This window comes from Thamnophis sirtalis, unplaced genomic scaffold (assembly GCF_051295495.1).
Source record: "Thamnophis sirtalis isolate CommonGarterSnake01/CBP01778 unplaced genomic scaffold, rThaSir2_p1.2 scaffold_12, whole genome shotgun sequence".
Lineage (NCBI taxonomy): Eukaryota > Metazoa > Chordata > Lepidosauria > Squamata > Natricidae > Thamnophis > Thamnophis sirtalis.
Genome location: NW_028261392.1, coordinates 24681930 through 24699779, shown reverse-complemented (window position 1 = coordinate 24699779; position 17850 = coordinate 24681930). Strand labels below are relative to the sequence as shown.

At 39.0% G+C, this 17850-nt stretch overlaps 1 protein-coding gene across 2 annotated transcripts in view; it reads right to left on the bottom strand.

Annotated features, from left to right (window-relative positions):
* The window catches only part of TMTC4 (transmembrane O-mannosyltransferase targeting cadherins 4), an 83105-nt gene that overhangs the window by 30977 nt on the left and 34278 nt on the right, over window positions 1–17850 (bottom strand). Inside the window, exons 8-18 of one of the 2 annotated variants that reach the window (XM_014058826.2) lie at window positions 17571–17732; window positions 16362–16564; window positions 13353–13524; window positions 13133–13264; window positions 9806–9885; window positions 8293–8400; window positions 6999–7140; window positions 3970–4084; window positions 2931–3043; window positions 1403–1472; window positions 532–880 (exon numbers count right to left, since the gene is read on the bottom strand). In XM_014058826.2, the coding sequence (XP_013914301.2) occupies window positions 735–880; window positions 1403–1472; window positions 2931–3043; window positions 3970–4084; window positions 6999–7140; window positions 8293–8400; window positions 9806–9885; window positions 13133–13264; window positions 13353–13524; window positions 16362–16564; window positions 17571–17732 (1443 nt within the window). In that variant the 3' untranslated portion in view covers window positions 532–734. Of the gene's footprint in view, window positions 1–531; window positions 881–1402; window positions 1473–2930; window positions 3044–3969; window positions 4085–6998; window positions 7141–8292; window positions 8401–9805; window positions 9886–13132; window positions 13265–13352; window positions 13525–16361; window positions 16565–17570; window positions 17733–17850 lie in introns of those variants that run through there. The other variant, XM_087726868.1, reaches the window with a different exon arrangement.

Below are 17850 nucleotides of genomic sequence, written 5' to 3'. Positions count from 1 at the left end.
CCTTACTTACAACCCACCCTCAAAGTTACGACCATCATACAACCTCTGCAGTCATGTGATTGCAATCCTTGCTATTAGCAACTGCTGCGCATTGATGACAGTTGCATTACCTTGCGATCACATGTTAACAATCTACAATGTCCCAGCTGGCTTCCCACCAACCATGTCAATTGGGGGAGCCAGGTTTGCTCAACAACTTTGTAGTCTGCTTAATGTCACCGCTAAAATGGTTGTAAACTCTGAGCCAGTCATGGGATGTCTCGCTTAATAACGGCATCCCTTTCGGGACTAAAATGACAGTCCCAATTGTAGTTGTAAGTCAAGGGCTATCTATACCAGGATTGCACTGGAGTTCCTATTGAAAGCAAACAGTTACCATCCACTTCCATTTCTGAAACAGGGGACAGTTCTCTGTTCATACGCTTTGCTGAAGGCAATTCTTCATTTTAACGTGGACTCTACCAGTGCAAATTATTGAACATCAGTATAAATATTCATCAAATTTCATCACTTGCTCAAAACTAACCTAAAAGGAGAAGCAAGCCCTTTTAATTCTCTAAATGAAATGTTCTAAACTAGGGCTCCCTCCCCCCCTTTGAAATTCTAACGCTAGAAATTTCAAGAAACTTCTGAACGGTCCATGTTGTTGTGTTCTGTGACAATGCCTCTCCCTGGTGATCTGTAGCCACGTTCTGTGAAATCTGCATTCAAAGCCTGAGAAGAAACCTCAGGCATCACCCTTTTTTTTGCAGTTGGTCCAGTTTCTTTTTTAAAAGACTGTAGTTCTCCCTGGTCCCAGCTGCTGTGGGGTCAAGCTTCAGAGAGACGTCATAGTGTTTCTTGGCTAAGTCGAAATTTCCCCAGCGATGGTACAGCACAGCTGAAACAGCAAAGAAGATTTTTTTTTGTTAGCAGCGTTGCTGACGAGCCGACAATCTTGCCAATTACTTAGAAAACATTGAAACATTTGGTTGGCGGTCGGCACAGTGGCAGGCTGCTCTGTAGCCAGCTGGAGCAGACAAGTTTGGAGCCACTCAGGCCAAGGAATGACAAGAGTAGATTGTGCTAGAGCCATCAATGGCTGTTTTTGTCAGGAGAGCTCATTGTGCTTTGCAAGCACAGGACGAACCAATTTGCCACCACTGATATGCACCACCTCTGGGATGCAGCCGGCAGCCTGCCTGGTTGGCCTGGCATACAATGTGATCAGCTTGACACTATTGGAAACCCACTCTAAGAACCCCAGTATCTTGTTGGCAATTTGTTTAGCAAGCAGGCGGACGAGAAATCTAGCTAGCAGAAGAATGCCTGCAAGACACTGAATGCGAAAAAAAAATCAACCAGTGTCTGATTTTTTTTTTAAAAAAAAAGTTTGCACCAGGGGAGCGATAAAATGTCTTACCCAAATTGCCATGGTAACTGGCAGCCGTTGGATTGGCTTTAATTGCCTTGTGGAACAAAGCTTCGGATTCCTGAATAATTCAGAAAAAGAGATCAACAGGACAAGCTATTTTTGTAGTGCCTACAATGTCAAGTGCAACCAAACACCCCCAATTACCTCATGCTCTATGGTCTATTAATGTGATTATGTCACCCTATTTTATTTTTCCACATGCATTCACACTTCCACTTCTCTCTAATGGAGATACGGACAATATACCGTAATTCACAGGCCGATCCAGCTGTTGGTTGGTAGTTGCTGTCAATTAGACAGTAATTACTTTAGTGTTGGTAAGAACACAAAAACACTTGTGGGCTGCACTAGAAACCAAAGGCTTCTACATTCCAACAAATTTAGTCTTAAGAAAATTGATGGTATGAATCTAAGGTTATCAGATCTAAGCTGCAAAAGTCCAGACCATCTCTCGGTGCAGAAAACAGATATCAAATCCTGCCTTTCATGTGGATTTTTGCATTTAGTTACTTCTAATGACATTATAGTATTTGAGGTACATTCACTTGTAAACTGGAGCAAAATATTTTTATAAGAAAATCTCCCCCTTCCCCCAGAGTCAACAACTCTAACCTAAAAGGATTTCTAGCTTGACAAAATAATTTTCACTATTTCTTTAACAATTTTTGTTTCATATCTGTTCATAATTCTTCCCAATTTTCCATTTTCACTTGAGGCTGACAATAACTAGCTTAGCCTGAACAATTGAAAACAGTGGGCATTGTCATGATTCATTTTTCAAAATGATTTCTGTAAAGCGTACAGATCCTTTATGGATGACATCCTTAAGGCTTTAAAGACTATATTTAAGTCAATTTCCTTTTGTTAAAAGAAAGGAATTATTTAATAGGTAAGATCAAAAGAACGGTAACCACATGCAACCTACATTGTTTTAAATGTTTTTATCATAAAGTAGGAAGAAAAAACTATCTTGTATTTCAAACAATTTTTGAACTTGATGCTACTTTTATTACAAAAGACTATCTAAAAATTAGCATCAAGTTCACAAATTTGTTGAAGAACAAAATAGTTTCCGCCCACCCTCATATTTGTGGTTTGAGCTTCTTTCATATAATAATTAATTGTAATAACTGAGACATATTTGTATCTGGATTTTGGATTTCTCTAGAAGAGACTCACGCTTGTATATTTCTATCACCTAATTAAAAAAAAATAGCGCTTCAGTTTAGTCAGATTGAAAAAAATGAAATTGACCTGGTAACAGCTGTTAGGAACCAGGCAAGGACATTTGGATAGGACTTACATTTTCTCTTAAGATTTCTTTCTCCTGTGATTTCGGAAAAAAACCAACTCTGGGTACAAATACGTATTTTGCTGTGTTGGCTTCCAACTTAAATCCACTGGCAATCTTTTCACTGAGTCACATTTCTGAGGACATATTTAGTCCTCGAATCATTGAGAAATAATATTTGTAGGAGTTATATATCTACAAATTGTGGTTAGAAAAACACTTTACCTTATATTTCTGTGATTTCCCCAGTACATTTGCCAGCGAAAACATAAGAGAATGATCATTCGGTATTAACTCCAAAGCTTCCCTTCCAACTGTTTCTGCTTGTGCCAAGTTCCCTAGGAAGAAATTAAAGGAGAGAATGAGATGGAATGAGGGTGAATAGCTATTTTTAATCAAAAGAAGATGCTTAGCTATTTTCCTTAAAGAAAGCAATGAAGAACAAATCAAATGATTAAAAAAATGAATTGCAAGTGAAGAGCATTAAAATTTGCATGGTATTTTTTTCTAGATGTAAAATATAAAATAAATGTTTAGCTACTATGCATTTATATGCGTTTAAAACAACTTCATGATTAGAATGTGAATATAACCAGATTAATAACTATTCATATCAAACACAGAAATGAACTGAAGAACACCAACATGAAATAAAAGATTTTGTCAGCATCCTGAGGGTCTGTTGGAAAAAAAGAATAGAATGACCCACCAGCAGAATGAAAGATTTTCTAGCTGGTTAGTAAATTGACAGCTACTAGAATGATTTTTTCCCTCCTTTTTTAATTGAATTTTGTTTGAAGCTAAACAAATTAGGACTCTTAATCAATTAATTTGATACTGAAAGATCCAATCCATCATGAAATAAAACTGACATAATACATTGTGAGTCTTTTCAAAAGATGCTTGCCTGAAACCTCTGCATCCGTTATGATTCCAAACACTAGAATATAATAATACATTTATTTCTTGTTTAATTTTGAAATTTGCCTCCAAGTACTGAATCATTACTTGCCAATGTGTTTTGGAACACAAGACATTGATGGGAAACTGATCTCTAAGGACACACTTCTGGCACAGTGGCAAGTTTACGTACAGATTGTGAGATATGTTGTTTTACAGCAGTTGTAAAATCTTGGGTTGGTGACATTCTAGTTGCTATTTTAGAATTAAAGCCCCAACATCATGTAACCTAAAACAATGAGCTGGAGATCTAAACAAGATGCAGAAAAAAAATACTCTGGAAACAAAAAAAAGCAGATTGTACCTGTATTGTCGAGCAATATAATCATGTTGTTCCAAGCCAAACTATGTTGTGGTTTCAACACCGTAGCGTTTCTCCAGGCATTCAATGCATCTATGTGGCGATTTAGATCAGCATACTGAAAGTAACACAATTGGCTGTGAGATAACAAGCCAAGGAAAGGGACCCTTGCTCAGGTCCCACTGTATGAGAGTCTCTGCACACCAAATAAATCTGCACTGTGAGTAGCTATAATTCCAGAAAAGTGTTTTTATAAATGCCAAATGGGGGGGGGGGGATTACACTAAGAATTGCACGTAATTGTGTATCGGGTGGAGGAGTTTGCATATTTTCTGAGCATTTGCCCCATTCTCTACAGAAAGCTCCCCAGTCTGTAAGTCTTTGGGCTGTGTTCTGCTTTGGGCTTGACCATTAAGAGGGGCTTCAGAGTACACAGGATCTCACAGAGCCCCCATCTGCAATTCTTTAAAGAAGCCGCCTCTCTTTCCAGGGTAGTGCCCATATTGTGGGTCAGTGCTTCTGCCCTCTCTAAAAGCACGGTGATTGGGAGAATGTCCCAAAGGACCTCCTTCGCGCTTAAACCAGAAAGGCTGCATATTCTGATTTAAACATTCAAACGGCCCAACATTCTGTGCTTGTCTTGTTTTAGAAGGAAGATTAATGTTTATTGATTGCAGAAATTGATTGCTTTTCCAATTGATACAATCTAGGTGTCTTACATGTTGGAATGCAAAGCAAGCAAAACAAACAAGCAAACAAAACCACAAACAAAAATCACCAGAATAATAATAATAAGTGCTGGGCTGGGCAAAATTTGCCTATTATTTACATTTATCCAGTTACTGTCTGAAATATTCAGGTTGGTTTAGGAATAGGACACGGATGATCTATCCATAGTTTATAATCCACAACCACAAGTATGCTTTTTGTAACCCAAGAAGCTCCCAGAACCCATATTTTCAGGTTTGTGGAAGAAGTTGAGTTTTGTGCAGCAACAAGAGATCTTGTGGTGGCATAACATCTCAAACTGTGACATTCGCAATCCCTAGTTGGTGCTAATCTTTGGCATGATGGTACAGTGTTAAGAAATAAAATTACTTCTCATCCCAATTTGGTGAGTGATAATAGGGGAGAGTTGAACCCCCCCCCCAAAAAAAAGACTGCCAAAAAGAGCAGTTGGGAGAAATACTAATTTTATTAAAGAGCATTTATCCCTGCTATTGTTAAATTAATACTCTCCTCTAGCCCTTTTCTCCCTAGACTTTTAGATTCTTCAATTACAGGTAGTCCTCGACTTATGACTACAATTGAGTCCAAAATGTCTGATGTTAAGTGAGGCATTTGTTAAGTGGGTTTGGGTCCATTTTACAACTTTCTTGCCATAATTGTTAAGTGAATCATTGCAAATTGTAAGTTAATAACATAGTTGTTAAATGAATCTACCTTCCCTATTATTTTGCTTGTTGAAAAGTTGCAGAAGGTGACCACATGACCGTGGGACATAGTAACGGTCATAAGTATGAACCAGCTGCCAAGCATCTGAATTTTGACCATATGATCATAGGGATGCTACAAAGGTGAATCCCTGTATCTGGTTAAGTTAACCACCTGGTTGTTAAGTGAATCTCGCTTCCCCAATGACTGTGCTTGTCAGAAGGTCACAAAAGAGGATCACTTGTCTCCTGCAACCATCATAAAATGAACCACTTGCAAAGCATCTGAATTTTGATCATGTGACCAAGGGGATGCTGCAAAGGTTGTAACTGAAAAGTGGTCATAAGCCTACATTTTTCAATGTCATTGTAACATTGAATGGTCACTAAATGAACTGTTGTAAGTCGAGGACTACCTGTACTTCAGTAACGGTGGTGGGTTTCAAATTTTTTTAGAACCTCTTCTGTAGGTGTGGCCTGCTTTGTGGGAGTGGCTTGCCAGCCATGTGACTTGGTGGGAGTGGCTTGCCAGCCATGTGTCTGGGTGGGCGTGGCCAACTTGTAAAATGTGGTGAAACTTACTTAACAACGCTCTTGCTTAGCAACCAAAATGTTGGCTCAGAAACTCTGCCATTTGAAGCACGCAAGTCTTAAAGCTGTCAAGTTACAAGACCCTTGCACCCCTAACTCTTTAGAAAAAACTTCCAGGGGTGTTCAAACTTGACAGCTTTAAGACTTGTGGACTTCAACTCCCAGAATTCCTCCTCTTGCTCTTCCTCTTGATGATGTGCGGATGGGTGGGGGAGGGAGCTGGAACCGGTTCTAAACGGCACTGTAGATTTGTGGAACCTCTTCTATAGAAGAGGTTAGAACTGGCAGGAACCCAACCCTGTTCAGTAATTATATAGGTCAGAGGCCCCCAACCTTTTAGGCACCAGTGATTGGTTCCGTGGAGAGAAGTTTTTCCATGGACTTGAAGGGACGTGGTTTTGTGTGCTGCCTGCATCCTGCAGAAGGGCTTCGCTTGTTTGCGCGGCCCGGTTTCTGGCATGCCGCGGATCAGTACCAGTCCATGGACCAGGGGTTGGGGACCCCTGATACAGGACACAGTGTGCTGCTAGTTTTTACCACTTTAATATATAGTTTTACATATTGTATATTCTTGTACGTATATATAGTACAAGAAACATTTAGTTCCTAAACAAGAGTCTTTACTTGAGCATTTCTGGGACACTAGAAGATTCAATGTGAGGTTTGGTTTATATTTGCCCTGATGCAATCCTATATTATAATTCACTCTATTAAAATTTAGACTGCAACTTCAGTGTGTGAAAGAGCCTAAAGAGTCTTTCTAAGCAAGTCCAAAGACCAAGAAGTTACTCTCTAATAAGCAACTGATCAACATTCAAAACTCACTGCATCTTATGTATCTAGGACAGTATTTCTCAACCATGGCGACTTTAAGATGTATGGACTTCAACTCCAAGGTGTTACTTTCTGGGGAATTCTGGGGAGTTGATGACCAGACAACTTAAACTTGCTAAGGTTGAGAAAGGCTGATCTAGGATCATTAGCAGAAAGATAAATAAGTACACTTACTAAGCGTCCTAGATTATAGTAACAATCTGGGTATTTTTTCCTGTGTCTAATTGCAGTCCAGTAGCTTTTCTCTGCTTCTTCATACCTTCTTAAGCTATTCTGCACTATCCCTAAATTCATCCATGCTGCTGCAAAATCAGGCCTAGGCAAAGAGAGTTGTGAACATTTTAGCATATCAAGTACAAGTACAGCTTTGATGCCCCTTACTTATTTATAAAATTAAAAATGCAATCTAAATTTAAAACTGTAAAGCAATTTAAGTATTTTTTTAAAACAAAACAATAATGTAATAACATACTACATTAAGGACAAGGGAGTGGGGGGGGGGAAAGAATAATAATTTAAATACAAGAAATAGACAAAATGCACTTAAAGCCAGGCTGAATATAATTACCCTACAACTGTGATGGCGAACCTATGGCACGTGTGCCAGAGATGGCACACAGAGCCTTCTCTATGGGCACATGTGCCATCGCCAGCTGCTCTTCTGGTTTGTGGTGCGCGGCCAGCTGGTCTTCGTGCTTGCTGGAGTGCTGGAAACCCAAAGACCACCCCCTAGCTGATGCGCCGGCATGCGCGAAGACCAGCTGGCCAGAGTGGGAATGCACACCAGCCAACTGGGCTTCGGGTTTCCAGTGCTCCAGTGTGCGCATGTGCATGGGTGTTCCGTTTTGGGCACTCGGTGCTGAAAAGGTTTGCCATCACTGTCCTATAGCTAAAGAGAAGGGAAACATATTCTATAATCCATAAATAATTACAGAGAATCTTTGTTCTCATTGCTTCTCGGCCTTTTGGCTAAGATCAAGGTCAGAGAATCCTTGTTCTGTGTTTGAATTAAGCTAAGTTCTCTTGGCGGGACTTAAAGAAGGGCATCTGAACACAGAGGGGATGGTCCTTCAGTCTAAATCCTCCTTATGCCAAAGAAGCAAACCAGTAGCTAATGGCACTGATCCCCAAAGTATATGACAAGAATTAATATAGCCCCATTTTGTAGAAACGGTACTATTTCCACACCCTTCAAGGCCAAATTTCTGGGAAATTCTGGAATCTTCTCTTATCTCAACCAGACTTTTGGAGTCTAGACCATGTATATATACATCATAGACCATTTATGAAAAACATCCTGAAAAAGACAGCATTGTGTAATCTGGAGAAGGAATGTTCTAGAGTTTCCTCTAATGAAACACTTTACACATAACTGCATCACAGAGTATATTCCAGAAGATTAACTAAGACAACATCCAGATAATACCACAATATGTTGGTGCCCTACAGCTTGGCATTTAAAACATACTGTATTTGAACAGCTAGTGAGAGAAGTTCTTCAGCTTCATGAAGTTCATTTTTTTCTTTCAAGATATTTCCCAAGTTGTTCATAGCGTGTACGTATTTAGGATTCAATCTGGGATTGAAAAGACAAAAACCAATTCAAGAATGATTCAGTCAAAGGAGCCAGCTCTCCTAATTTTATCTGTCTACGCAGCCACAATTCTTCTCTTCCACTGTCATTTTTATATCAATTGGAGACAGATGTAGGCATGTAATAACACCTCAAATATGTATTAAACTGCCCACACAACCCCACTCAGGACTGGACTACTGAACACCTCCACCCCAAATCAAAATGAAACAAGTTAGATAGGCAGGAAAAGTCTCCAAAATGAGCATCAAATGCAATTGTTTCTGTGTACATGCATTTTTGTAGCCTGGCTTTCATCATCAATGCTTTATTGCTCACTACCTGTTGTACAGGTAGCCCTCGACTTACGACCGTTCGTTTAGCAGCCTTTAAGGTTGCAAACTACTCATTGTACTTATAACCTTGTCAGCATCCCCATGGTCACATGATCAAAATTTAAAACCTTGACAATTGCATCAGTTATGATGGTTGCAGAGCTGTATGACTGCCATTTGCAACTTTCCCTATTGGCTTCTGACAAAGTCAATGGGGGGGATGACTGATTCGTTTAACAACTGCAATGAGTCACCTAACATCTGAGGTAAAAAAAGGTTGTAAAATCAGGCCTGACTGATTTAACAAGCACCTTGCTTAGTGAGAGAAACCCTAGCTCCAATTGTAGTCATAAATTGAGGACAATCTGTATTAAGGACAATACCAGAAAGTGTAGCTTCACCATTAATTAAAGTCTGGAACTGAACTTCCTCATTATTTGATTTTTTATTTTAAAGGCAACTCATTTATTTCATATGTCCATAATTCAATTTTGTAATGGCAAATCAAAAGAGAATAACCAACATTTTCTATGCTGTTTACAATAATGCTGAATCTGTATGTCATTTACAGCACACAATTGCCCTGCAATCTGCTATCCATATGGTAGTAAACATTCTAGTAATAAGAGGTGGTGTCAACGTTCAAATGTGTCTTCAAATTTTACAGATATGTACTTTTATCCAGTTAATACAATTAATATTTTATAAAAATATTTTTCCTGGACCACATCACCAATATTTTTAAATCACTGGGTTAGTTTAAATATTCTGATAAGCCACTTTTATTTTTATTTTTTTATCAAACTAGTTTTACCTTAATGCACTATAAAATCCCAGCCACTGTTACAAGATACATTGTTTAGCTTTGTCTGTACTAAACTACAATGGTTCATTTAACAATGCATTGTTAAAACAAACACAGCTTAGAATGTATTTACTTAATACATCCGCAATATTCTATTATCACAGGTGATGATCTTTCTGATGGTCAAGTTCTTACCCTGTATCTGCTTTCTGATTTTTTTAAACAAACCAACAATTAAAAAAACACACAGACTCCAAATCATCCATACCTTACAGCCTCTCTGTAGTAGCTGATTGCAGCACTTTGATTGCCATTATCAGCCAAATTTTTGCCAACATTATAATGGACCTGAAAGCAAAAGTCAGAATCGTATCATTCTAGACAGTAATTTTCTTTCAACGAATAGGACTTTTGGTTTATAGAAATTTGATCGGGACAATTATAACAATTTAAATAGATTGCATTTTTTATTCATGTATTTTAACATGATACTTGGTATAACTATCGATGATTGTGTAAGAGACAGATGTTATTGTTTTTGATAAAACAAGAGTCGAAGGGGAAAAAAAAGAGAGAATATTGAAAGAGCTCTCTCTTAGCTTTAAATGTAAAGGCTCTGGTCACCATTCATATGTCAGGAACACTTAATGGGACTTAGAACTTATCCTCATCACCACCACTTTCAATGGTCATAAATCCTTATCAAAACATTCATGAACCCCAGGTGGACAACTCCTGGAGAAATGCCACAACTGTATGCATCCTAGTTTCCAAGCTAGTTAAGGTTCTGCAGAATTCTAGCTTATTTGAAAGCTGAAAGATATTTTTCTATCAGATATCCATGCTGCAATTTGTTGGAAAATGAAAAAAATATTCTCAATGGTTAATTGGTTTGATTACGGAACCTGTTCTTTGATAATGGAAATGCTATTCAAAAAGTGACTAAGACTGCATTTTAATTACATATCTAAGTCGTAATTCCCAAATGAAAATCAAATTGATGCTGATATTGGCAATTGTCTGTGATGTTTATGTCAGATTTAAATTTACTATATTTTCAGTTGGTTCTATAATTGCCTTTCTCATGCAGTCAATCTCAAAAATAAATATTTCAAAAATAAATATTTCAAAGATTCAAAGATTTCAAAATTAAATCTAAGAATTACAACCTTTGTAATTAAGAAAACAAAATTAGGAGTTACATATACAAGTTCTATGACTATAATAGATTGCTTTCTGCAACAAAAATGTTAAAAGGTTAAGTTCAGCTGTGTGTTAGAATATAATTATACAGTCAATATATTTTCACATTTTGTCTTGGTGGGAACTGTACTCCAAATTAAATTGAAAATGGGTCCCCTGTTTCAGGAAATATTAAAAAACAAATGCCGTTTACCAGTGGTGGATTTCAAAAAAAATTCGAACCTACTCTGTGGGTGTGGCCTCCTTTGTGGGAGTGGCTTGTCGGCCATGTGACATGGTGGGAGTGGCTTGCTGGCCATGTGTTTTTTTTCTCTCTCTCTCTTTCCTTCCTTTTGTCTCTCTGTCCCTTCTTCCTTTTTTTCTTTCATCTCTCTCTCACTTTTTTATTTCTTTCTTTCTTCTTTTCTTTCTCTTTCTCTCTCTATGTGAGTCTGTGTGTGTGTGTGTGTGTGTGTGTGTGTGTGTGTGTGTGTGTGTGTGTGTGTCAGTGGTGGGTTTCAAAATTTTTTGGAACCTCTTCTGTAGGTGTGGCCTGCTTTCCGGGTCCACTGGTGGAACCTCTTCTAACCAGTTCGGTAGATTTGACGAACCGGTTCTTGCGAACTGGTAGGAACCCACCTCTGCCGTTTACTATAAATATTTATTATAATTACTAATATAAGCCTGTATCCCTACAGAACATTAAGGGGAACATTTATTGTTGGATGTAACAATCTAAGCAGAATACTAGCTCTTTATAGAATTAAAAGACTTATTTCTATTTTGATTTGATTTACAATATCACATTTTCTTCATATTGAAGCTTATATTCCAGATTTTCTCTCATTAACCTGCCTTTTGACATATACTAGAGCAGTGGTTCTCAACTTGTGGGTCGGGACCCCTTTGGGAGTCGAACGACCCTTTCACAGGGGTCGCCTAAGACCATCGGAAAACACATATTTTTGAAAAAATACAGAAAACATAAAATAATTTTATGGTTGGGGGTCACCACAACAAGAGGAACTGTATTAAAGGGTCGCGGCATTAGGAAGGTTGAGACCCACTGTTCTAGAGGAAGACGTAAGAAAGAATAGCAATAGTTCCGCTGCTCACATTTTAGACATAAGCCACTGTAATGAGAGTAGGATGAAGATCATGTAACATCTGTGCCCAGTGAATACAATATATTATTAATAGCTTTATTAACAGCATCCAGTTGCTTTTAATAATGCAGAAAACCTCCGTACAAATAACACAAAAACTGAGTTATTTGCAACCATCTTGTGCTCGTAAGTAAACAAAATCTTCAACACCCATTCCCTCTTGAGGATACTAGCTTAATAATTATTAAGCTTAGAAGCAAAGTAGTATAATTTATTCATGGACCCTTCAAACATCCAGATCGAAAAGTGTATAAAAGCGTTTGAAGTTGTTGGTCTACACAATAAGGGATATGTACGCCCCAAAGCCATTTGTTCACTGGATTTATTATGCTTAAAAAATGCTATCCAGCTTGTGACTGTGTGTCCCACACCACTGTATCACAAAAGATCATATAATCCTCATCATTTTTTAACCACATTCAAACATCAACAATATTCAAATTAAATCTAGTGATGGAGAAGCAAAAATAATTTGAGGCCTGAAGGCAAAGCTTTAATTCAGGCAAGATGCCCATGGCATTTCAGAAATCAAGACTGTGTTAATTAGTGTGCCTGTATCCAACCAATAAAATTGGATGTGACACCCTCTCTAAAGCACACAATGAAGATGTTCTTGTTTTTCTATTCCAGAAATATGACACTACCCTGTTTCCCTGAAAATAAGACCTCCCTGGATAAGCCCAATTGGGCTTTTGAGTGCATGCGCTAAAATAAGCCCTCCCCTGAAAATAAGCCCTCCCCAAAATATTGCAACACTGCAGCAGCCGTGAGGTGACCAAGCTCGCTGCCTTCTGCACTTCAAAAATAATAAGACCTCCCCGAAAATAAGGCCAAGTGCTTATTTTGTGGGTTAAAAGAAAATAAGGCCCTGCCTTATTTTCAGGGAAACACAGTATTCTTATTGGCTATCACTAACACAGCAACTGTACCACTAAATAGGACTTGAAACATTGCTCACTTATTATAAAAAATGGTTTTAATGTGACCTTTTATAGGATTTTACTCCCTAGAGTCCTGTTTGTTAATTAGGAAATGAAATAATAAAAAATGTATACAGAAAACAATTGAGCTAAAACAAATCAATAGGAATAAATGCCTTCATTAAAATGTTCAGGTGCTACTTTAGTTACTGCTGATATGATAGAGAATAATCCTAAAGTGATTGGGCAAGAAAATACCAGAAATGATAATTATTTACCATAATGGAACAATAGGAATTATTATTTTTAGAAAACGCAAATGCTTACCTTGGCATTCAGTGGACAGACAGACAAAGCACTTCTAAAGAGCTGCTCCTCTGATCTCCATTGGTTACTACGGATGATGCAACGCCACACATTTATCAGTAAGAGGCCCAGCAGAGCAGCAACCAACAATTTCTTGAGAAAGAAGACACTTATTAGAAATCTCAGCCTTTAAATCTCTTTTCCATTTTTTTGCCCACCATTAGGATAATGTTGCTTGTACCTTATTCTTAGCTTGTTTACACAACAGACAAAATCCATATGTAATCAATATGCAGTAACCAATACTGGGGAGATAGGTGACCCTCTCAGCAACAACAAACCCAACTCTAAAAAATAGGTTACTTGCAGGAAGAAAAGGAATGATGAGAAATCCCAATCCCAGGGTAAGGATTCTGAAATGCAGAGGGGAAAAAAATATTTTACAACATGGAATAAAACTCTTACTACAATATATATATGATGCAAGAAATTCAATTTAGATTTGGAATGAGATCTTTAAGCATCCAGCCATACGTCGCCAGGGAGCTCTGCTATCCCCTGTCCTTCTGTGGGGTTCAGTAACATCAAAAATCCATGACTGTCTGACTCCTTTCCATTCTTTCCCTATGGGTCCACGGGGACGACGTAGGGAGCAAGTGATGACAAAACATACACAGCTAATGTACTACTGCAGGGGTGTCAAACTCAAGGCCCGTGGACCAGATCCGTCCCGTGGAGTGGTTAAATCTGGCGTGCGAAGCCGGCATGGAAATAGCAAAGGACTGGCCTGCTGTACCTCTGGCAGACAAAACAGGGCATCAAATTTTTGCTTGCAAAACTTGCAGAACTTTGCTGGCCAAAAACAGGCCATGCGGGGGTTGCACGTGGCCCTCCCATATCCCATTTTCACAAGCAGGGAGCTGCAGGAGGTGTCTGTCTCATTTCTCCCCACCCCGGCCTGCAGAGGAGAACTACAATGCTGATCTGGCCCTTGAAGAAATCCAATTTGACACCCCTGTACTACAGTCAAACATAAGGACATCAGTTCCTAACAACAAGCTTTGTGTCATGCCACTAAACCAGTGGTGGGTTGCAGGCGGTACGCCCTGGTACGAGCATACCGGAGCCTGTCTGGAGCACTGGATACCGTTCCGGTGCAGTGCTCCGGAGGGCCCACGCTCCTCACCGGTCTTTTAAGTCTTTGTCGCTTCTGCGCACGGTGCATACAGTGCCTGCACAATGCTCCGCTGAGCAGATGGAGTGTCGCAGAGGTCGCAGAGGCAGTAAGATCTGTGCGCGTTCTGGGCATGTGTGCGTGTGCGCTGCGCGTGTCCATGTAGACAACACCGGGCCCATTCCAACTGTACCGGTTGGAACGGGATCCAGAACCCACCACTGCACTAAATGCATATTGCCATTTGTCTAAGTTTCCATTCCCCAGAAAGAATCAACATGGGGGGGGGGGGAATCATATAGGCTTCTCAGCACAGTCCTTAACTTCCATTATTAAAGGATTGCATCCATTTAGAAACAAATGATTCAATCTAATAATTCTGTCGAAACTATCCTCTTTATTCTGAAGAAATTATTATCTCTGTAGAAGAGCTGTAAAAGCTGACTGCTATTTAATTATGAGTTTCACAGGTTTATTACAAGGTCTTTTTCATTATTCTTTGTTTTCATGGACTGTGGCTCTCTGTTTTGGTTCCCCCCCCCCATATCAATGCATAGACACAACAGATCAATGGCCTAAATCTAGCTATTTCCTTTTAACGTTTCAGGGATATTAAAGACCAGTCCTAGATATTATCCAGGAACACACTGCATATCCAGAACAAAACACATTTTGATGGCTGAGAAAAATATCAGTATCAAGGAAAATGTAAACATCCAAGGGTAATATAGAAAAAAAAAATCTAAGGTGTGTAGAGTAAAAATCTGCAGAACAGAAAGTATGCATGTATGTGGAGGGATAGATGGGTGTTAAGCAGAGGTGGGTTGCTACCGGTTCGCACCGATTCAGACGAATCGGTAGTGGATATTGGGACTGGGTCGCCAAACTGGTAGGGCTGGCTGGCTGGCCATGCCCCCAAACTGGTTCCCCGTTCGGTTTTTTACTCATTTTATAATGTTCTGCACATGCACAGAACAATTAACAGGCAACTGCGCATGCACAAGCAATGTGCAGTGCGCACACGCTCAAGTGAAGTGAACCGGCAGTAACGCCAGCAGCAACCCACCCCTGGTGTTAAGATAAATAAACTAGATATTTATTCTCTGGTCTCCTGGTCTTTTCAATTGCCTATTGAAAAACATTCTGTAGAAATGGGTCTCTCCTAAAAAATGTTGGATGGAGTAGTGGAGGTTTTGGCACAGAGACAGGGTGACTGGCTTCAAATGGGACTCACAGTGTACCATAAATAATCTCACAAAAATTCATAGAAAGAAAGTTTTCAATTTCTTCCCAGCAAATTCTCCCACTTCCCTTTCATTCAATTGCATTATCAGGACAATCCTTCCTTGCAAGTTATGGGACTATACAATAATGCACGTAATGTGCAGTGAACAGTTCAAGAACTGTGATGCAAGTAAAATTATTATTTTAAAACTAATTCTTGTTTTTAAAAAATTGCAATCTCAATCAAAGCAGGTGTGCACAGAATAGGTCTAATTTGAACCCAGTCCCTTTTGTCAATTAAAACAATTGCAGATGAGAGAATTATTGCTGATTATCTAATCAGCACAGAAGTGTACCTTAAGAATTCAATTCTGTCAAGCACCTTTCATTTGTTTAAAAATGACAAGATGTTTTCCCATTATTTTCCCTGGATCTGTTTACCAACAAAAGAGTAATCATCCTGGGGCAAAATTCCATTTAAAACTAACACAACCAATGTAAATAATTCTTTTTTCAGCTTCTTATTTTTTTCTTTTGCCAGAGAAACAGTGCTGAAAAACATCACAGATCTATTATACGTTATTCTGAGCACAAATTATTATTTTTACCTCCTACAGAGTTAAGGAGCTCAAAATGTCCTTCAGGAGGAAGATAAAGCAGTCACTTTCCCCTTCAGGTTTTCCTCCCCATGGCCAGTAGTAATGAAGATGGGCCCCAAATTAGGAAAGTACTGCTATAAATATTTATTGGCACTGTATTTGCTAAGTGATATTGATTCCACTAATTCCACGAAGAAAAGTGGTGCTAAATGTCGTGCAATAATGTCTTACCAACACGTTGACCCAAATTTACCTTCTTTTCTGGCCATCTTTTGAACCCAAAGCTTGGCACGCCAGCAGAATCAGGCACAGCCAAAGAAGCACCAGAGCAATTATTCTCCAGTCACTGACTGATTTAATAAGGGGCACGCAGCCCATTGACCAATCAAAACACAGCCACCAGGGACATAGCAACAGCCAAGCATTCAGAGAGTAGTAGTAATTATAATTCACAGCCTGTCAATGAAAGGGAAAAATATATGTACATATATAACAGCTCGTGGGAATATCAAAAACAGGGAAGGGAATCAACATTTCACGAATGAATCTGAATTTCAAGGAAAACTTTCCAGCTAATTAAACCGAATCAAACCAAAGAAACTTCACAGAGACTCAACCTGGTGGTGAAATGTAATTCAGCCAGTTCACACCTATTCTTTAACTTTCTAAGTAGTCCAGAGAACTGGCTGTTGGAAGAAATCTCATTTTGTTTTTGTCCCACTTTACAGGGTTAATTCTGTAAAGAAGGTGGGAAGGAAACATTCTGGTGTTGTTTCTAGGCTAATCTTCATTGCCCTGCTTACAGAAACTCTCTCTCCGGTTAACCCTTAGTATATTGTAACAGCTAATGTGAAGTGCCCATAGACGTGACTGATGTTGAGTTGGCCACGGCCACCTAGTCACATGACCACTGAGCCACGCCTACCCAGCCGGTCATTAGGGCAGAGAACCGGTTGTTAAATTATTTGAATCCCACCACTGAATGTAAGTAACATAATGTTATCTCGGTGTGAACAGAATGACCTTGCAGGTCAAGATGATTTCACTTCCTTGAGAAATAATGTATAATGTATGTGTGAATCACAGGCCACCATGGAAAGTTTAAAATTCAAGATGGTTGTAGTGATCACGCAACTGGATACAAGCCCCTTGTGTATATGCTATTAAAAGAGGCACAGTTTCAATGTGGGAGAAGTCATCTCTGTTTTCATTTCTTAGATTCTAACCCTTCCTCCCTGTTGGCCCTGATATGAACTTATACAACCACATGAGATCCTGATCCACCCAGCCTCATTATTGTCTATTTTGATCAGCTACCTCTGGTAGACATATTTTTCCCCAAACTATTATTGGCATGGATGGACTTGAACAGGGAACTCAATTTATACAGCATTCACATTGCTGCTGTCTGATCTTTTGAACAATCATTAATGTTGGCAAAACCCCCTATTTTCCCACTTACCCTTACAAACGGACTGGTTGCAAATGAAGCTGGGTTATCCACTTCTGTAAATGCTGGGGGCCCTGTGCCCATAATTTGCCAGCGGGCATATAGAACAGTGGCTCCTCCAGATAACAAAAAAGTAATTCTGAAAAGAAGTCCTTTTCTAAACACCACTAGGCTCTATGAAGAAAAGAGAAATGATAATTATTAAAAAAGAAAAGAAATCTAAGTTGTTAACTGCTTTTTACTCTTAAAAATAGAAACAGAGCAGGTAAGTATGCATAGACTGGGTAAGAAT